Source organism: Sarcophilus harrisii, chromosome 1 (genome assembly GCF_902635505.1).
Source record: "Sarcophilus harrisii chromosome 1, mSarHar1.11, whole genome shotgun sequence".
In the NCBI taxonomy this organism is placed as follows: domain Eukaryota; kingdom Metazoa; phylum Chordata; class Mammalia; order Dasyuromorphia; family Dasyuridae; genus Sarcophilus; species Sarcophilus harrisii.
This window is the reverse complement of record NC_045426.1, coordinates 696,384,711-696,390,710: the sequence shown is the minus strand read 5'-3', so window position 1 is coordinate 696,390,710 and position 6,000 is coordinate 696,384,711. Positions and strand designations below refer to the sequence as shown.

The 6,000-nt window shown below is 36.9% G+C and overlaps 1 protein-coding gene across 3 annotated transcripts in view; it reads right to left on the bottom strand.

The window, feature by feature from the left end:
• Positions 1-2,213: 2,213 nt before the first annotated feature.
• Positions 2,214-6,000, bottom strand: part of SUDS3 (SDS3 homolog, SIN3A corepressor complex component) — a 50,415-nt gene continuing 46,628 nt past the window's right edge. For all 3 annotated transcript variants that reach the window (XM_031948695.1, XM_031948696.1, XM_023497174.2), the window contains exon 12: positions 2,214-5,650. In XM_031948695.1, coding sequence (XP_031804555.1) covers positions 5,552-5,650 — 99 coding nt within the window. In that variant the 3' untranslated portion in view covers positions 2,214-5,551. The remainder of the gene's footprint in view (positions 5,651-6,000) is intronic.

Genomic DNA, 6,000 nt, shown 5'->3' with positions numbered 1-6,000 from the left:
GATCAGCGTTCAAATTTCCCATCAGACGTCAGTGAGCTGATGGCCCTAAACAAGTCCTTTAACTCCTCTGCCTCACTTTCACAATCTGTAAAAGGAGGATGTTGAGAATAGCTTCTACCTCTCAGGGTTGTTATAATAAAATACATGTAAAACACTTTGCAAACTTCAAAGCACTGTATAAATGCTACTATTCTGCTCTATTCAAACTGAAATACTTTGAAATACTCAATTTCTTAAGGGTATTCGACAGTCTCCACACTTTTGCTCTAACTGAAGCATCCTATTCCCCACCCACTCAAACCTTTTATTAAATCCCAACCATTCCCTTGAAAAGGGGATTCTTAACCTGGGATTCACAAACTTGTTTTAATCTATTGCTAAATATAACTCAAATAAATGGTTTCTTTTGTATACCTGAGAATTATATCTTATGTATTTAAAAAGATTGTGCTACACACCTTTTCCACATTTTTCTTGCCCTTTTCTTTTTGGCAACATGGTTAACATGGAAATGTTTCGCATGACTTCACACATATAATTGATAGCATATTGCTTCCCTTCTCAATAGGTGAGGAAGGGAAAGAATTTGGACATCAACATTTAAAAATTTAATGTTAAAAATAAAATAAATACTATGCTATGCAGCCCCTAAGTTATTACCAGTCTGTCACATAAAATAAGAACTCATTTCAAAATATAACTCAAATTTCATCTCCTCAAGGAAGCCTTTAACAACTTGCCCCTCCAAATATGAAAACTTTATTCTGTAGCTGCTTAACTATAACATACAATATAATTGTCATCAGGGGTCATCCAGTTTGATCAAAATTCCCAAAGAAGCCCCACCATAACATATATGACAAGGGCTCCAGCCAATTCTAAGAACTCCATTGAAGGGAACCTACCTCTGAGAGTGATCCATTACATAGGTGACCAGCATTCATGTCTGAGTTTCTCCCATCTAAATCTAAAAAAACTTCCTTTACCAACAGCCATTCATTGCTCCTCCTCCTCTTGCCTTTAGGAAGCCAACCTAAAGAAGCAGATTCCCTTTACCACCATTCAAACAGTTACCTCTCTACTCTCAACATCTTATCTTCCTACAATCCATCCTAGGGTCATGGACTCAAGGCCTTTCCTAAAACTTTTAACCTCCATGAGGCAGCACTTTGTCTTATCTCCTACTACTTGTGCCTAGTCCTGAATATTCAGACAGTCATCAAATGAATACTCTGGGTACAGGATGAAATGCTCTAGAGTACTATTATTTACTAGCTATACTAAGATGACTAAAGCAAAGGAAGCAATGATTTCGTCTAATTAAAGGAAGGTTATATTCTGGTTCAAATAAATATTTTATCATATTCAATTTCTTTGAAAATTGGTCATCTATATTTCAGTTTCATAAACTGTGGTTCATGATGTCATGTGGGGTCTTAATGTGGGAAGTGCAAAATTATCATTTATTATCAGTAAATTTTTTAAATTGTATACCTAATTTTATATACCTCTATACTCAGAGTTAAACAAAAATTTCTCAAGCAAAAAAGAGGTCATAGGTGGAAAAAGTTTAAGAAGTCCTGATTTACATGGTGTATTTACAACTATTAGCCAGAATATTCTAAGACAAACCATTCTTCAAAATGGAATTTAGCGTATGTAGTATTTTCCACCAAAGTTCAATATTAACTACTGTCTTTTACCTCAAGTAACTGAGAAGCATTTAATGATGCTGTTTCACTGAACTTAAAGGTCAAATTTCTTGGTGTGAGAATCATGACGCGACATGAAATAATAAAAAAGAACAAAGTTGGATTCCCATTTGAACCAACAATGTTCAAACATTAACAATTTTTTCAGACTCTACCCCACAGAAGTCTATGGCTAACTACGAGCACTTCCACTATTTGGTATAACACAAAATCTAAAATCCCAAGTTACACATTATTTCAACAGCAGTTAATAGACTATATAATCTTCTTCTTGAAATACTTATTGTTGGGGGGGGGGGTAAGGAGAAGAAAACAAGTTTTACATTTACATTTATCTTTCAAAAAACTCTATCAGTTAATTTTTTTATATATGTCTGTCAGAATTGCAGCAAACAATTTTGTGTGTTATTTCTGGTTTGTGACAATGGTTTAAACTTTTGGCAAGTTGGCATAAAAGCAGCTATTGTAGCAAGATTCCCAAACCCAAGAAATAAATGAGTAGGGTAACTTTTTTTTTAATTGACAAAATTGGTAAATAATCAATTTACAGTAAGATATTACAATAAGAAAACTCAGCTTTCTTCTTTAGGGTTCAATTAAAAGTTCTTCCTAGTTACAGTTGCTTCCCAAAAGCAAGGGTTTCTCCTTCCCCATTCATTCTTCAATACTCTCCAAAGATGGAAAACCACATGCTACTGTGGGTTCCAAATAGCACTTCACAAATATCAAATCACAAACATCTCCCCTAACCCACCCCCATTGAAGCCCATTGCATGGCATGTTTGGCGTGATTTGCACATGAGCCACTGAGATTTCATTTTTATCCCAGTTAAGGCAATCCAAAAATTACAGCTACTTATTTGGTAAACATTTCACAAACACAGGTACCAAAAATGCCACAAATCTACCCAAAACATCCTGGCTTTGGTACAGCTACAAAAAGCTATCTGAAAATTTTTCAAAAAAGACACTGGCACTTCAAAGGACCTAACCTAGGGGTGCAATAGGAATAGGAGCAGACTTGCAGCAGGGAGCTATTTACAATATTGCAGGCAGGTATGCCTGACAAAAACACACATACATACTCACAGAGACTATAAAACAGAATTATTTGGACTGACCTTTTTGAAAGTGCCAAGTGCTAAAAAAGCCAACTATCTGAAGGAAACAATTTTAATTTAGGAGTTAACCCAGAGATCTAGGGGTTAGACATTCTGTAACACTAGATCTTTTCAGCAGCAATTGCTATCTGGAGTTTTAGACCTTGATCAAGGCAAGTGGATCTTAATGGAAGTTCCCCTCCTTTTATAATCCTACTTTATCTCAAAGGCTATCCATCTTTCCCCTTCAATATATTTTCTCAATCATAGAATGATCTCAATCTGGATATCTTATAGACTGCCAGAAAGAGCAATAAAGTACTACTAGGAAATTCCACAGTTAACAATCATAGACTTTTAAATTAAATATAAGTTGAACTTTCTGAAGGCAGGGGAAACAAGTTAGTACATTGTGTTCCAAAAGCCCACTTTAAAGTTATTAGATTGTGATCAAGGTGAGCTTAAGAGTCATAAAATAACTATTATGGGACATTATGGTGCTCAAGGAGCATAAGACAGTGATGATGGAGATAGTGGATTATTATTGGTCTCAGTGGTTTTCAAAGTTATAGAATGAAGAGGGCACATACAACTTCTCAAAGCATGACTTTTTTTTTTTTAAATTGGTCATGTTACAAAAGCACAGAAACACCCCCTGATGGAAGAAAAAGAAAAGGCAAGTCTATGCTACAGTGGACATTGGGTGAGGTCATGGACAACACTTTACAAGAAAAACAAACTTTTGCTTGGTGAGATTTGCTTACTACTACTGGTGTTGATAAACTGGGGGGAGGGGGGGGGAGCCTCCTTGTTCAAATTGCCAATAGCCATTCTGTATAAATATAGCATAGTAAGAGCCCATACCCTCTGAGAACCAAAAAATTGAGTCATGCGCAGTATGCTACTTATTTGGGGGAAAAACCAATTTTTCCATGAGACCTAAGTGGAATTGCTAAAGCTGAAAATTCAAGTGTGAGAAGTTCTTGACAATCACAAAGTAGCAAGAGACCAGTCTGTGCTACAATTCTGGATGTACAAATCAAAGGGAGATTCATGACTGAAAGCTGACCTAGCTGCATAATCAGTACTGGAAAAGAGAAACATTTTTTGTAACACCTGAACAACTTTTTGAAAAAATAGTCTCATTTATACTATTTTTAAAGTAAAGGAAAATAAAGAGAAAACGGGCTTAAAATCATATTGAAAATAAAGCTTTATAAATGTTCACTTCAAATCAAGTATCCTTGGTTTCTGTTGAAGTAATACCCTGATGAAGGCAATTACACTAGTTCTAACTCCAAAGTCATTTTGTTGGTATATCAAGAGATAGGTCAACAAGAATCTTCTGGGATAAATGAAACCATTTACAACAGATTGAGTGAAGTGGGACACATGATTCCTGCTGCTAGTTGCCTCTGAGGTCCTAATGTCAAGGTCACTAAAAACATTTCAAAATGACATCACTATTATAGAAAATACTATTAACTACTGAATCATTTCTCCAGTTATCAAAAGGGGAAGGGGAGGAAAGAAAATGGAGGGGAGACATGAAGAATGATGAAGAGCATAAAGAACAGTGTGGCATCTGGATTCCATTTGGTCAAGTGCCAAGTTCACCAACAGCCAAGGCATGAGAATTCCATTTCAGTTGTGCCAGCCCTTTGGGAATCTAGGACTACCTTCAAAAAAAAGTCTCTTCCATTAGTTGTTCCAGAATGGTCAATGAGCTTGTAACTGAAATCAGCAAGGGGAAATAATCCTGAATTTTATGTGGGAGTATACCTATCAGTGATTATGTCATTGCTATTCATCTCCTTTACCTTCTATTCGTGGACAACTCAATTAACTTAAGACTGCAGTATGTACCCCTCTTCATCAATTTGGGGTTAGAGGGAAAAAAAATATACTAACAAGACACAATCAAAAGGATTTTTTTCCCCAAATTAAAAAAAAAAGCTTGCAAATAAATGCCTTGGGATTTATGACTGGTGCTTGAATAAACTATATGCAATGAATGTTATTCAAAAGATGGTAACATCAGCAATGTTATGAATTCTTAATCTTCTCCTCATTTCTTCCAGGGCACCTGGAATCCTGGACAAATCTTTCAGTTGCTCATCCAGTGGAATTTTTGGCATATGCCAGATGTTACAGAAAGTATTTCACAGTGGCAGCTGAGAACCAGGAAAATCAATTTCCTTCTGCTCAGACTTCTGCCCCAAGGCTGCTGGAAAAATAGCAAATCTACCTCTTGACCTGGGACAAGGCTATATGACCTGCACAGATCATATTCAAAATATTAAACTATAAGAAAATGCAAATAATGTCCCCTCCCCAACTATGCTCTCCACTTTCAAGAGTATAAAGATGTAAAGACATCTGCTGAATAATATTTTTCATCAACCAAAACCCACATTCACATTCATTCTCTTTTTCTCTCACTCTTTCACTCACTCTCGCTCTCTCTCCTTCGCTCTCCCTCTCCTATCAATGTAAAAAGTCTTAAGGTGAAGTATGGAAGAGACTAAGGGGTTGGTTGTATGGAAGGGCCAAAAATTAATCCAAGAAGTATGTGGCCAGCCACAAAAGTGGTTGCAGGATCCATAACACAGTGTTGTCCGTTTCCAAGGCGGAGTCACTATTATTCCCTGTAAGTTTAATTTCTCTTAAAAAGAAAAAAAAATAAAACAAAAAACAAAAACCACTCGAGGAAAAGCCACGGTGGGGGAGGGGAGGGTGTCACGCAGCCGAACGCCGGCGGATCACAAAGAGCCCTCGCTGAAGTTGTCCCAGGTAGATCCTCATCTTCGTGCTGTCACTGGTCTTCCGTACCCAGATCTGCAGGACAAAGTGGAAGGGGAAAGAACAAGCATCATCTGGAGAATGCTGGGGAAGGGAAGCTAAGAGAACTAACTAAATGATCGCTAAAAAAGTCAATCGCTAGTATGTCTCCGTGATCTTAGGGAAGTCCCTTTGCTCAAACAGCTCATTTCAATTCCTGTTCAGTTTGTAACCTCTGAAACATAAGGTACACTTCTTCACAGGTTGCTTGCCTTACATCTTTGTTTGTCCAAAGGCCTCTCTACTTCAGAAGAACCATGACCAGTCCTCATCTGCTGAACTTACATGAATAAGAAAGGAGCAAACACTGGATCTTTCTTTTTTTCCCTTTTATCTCAGAGGTGTTA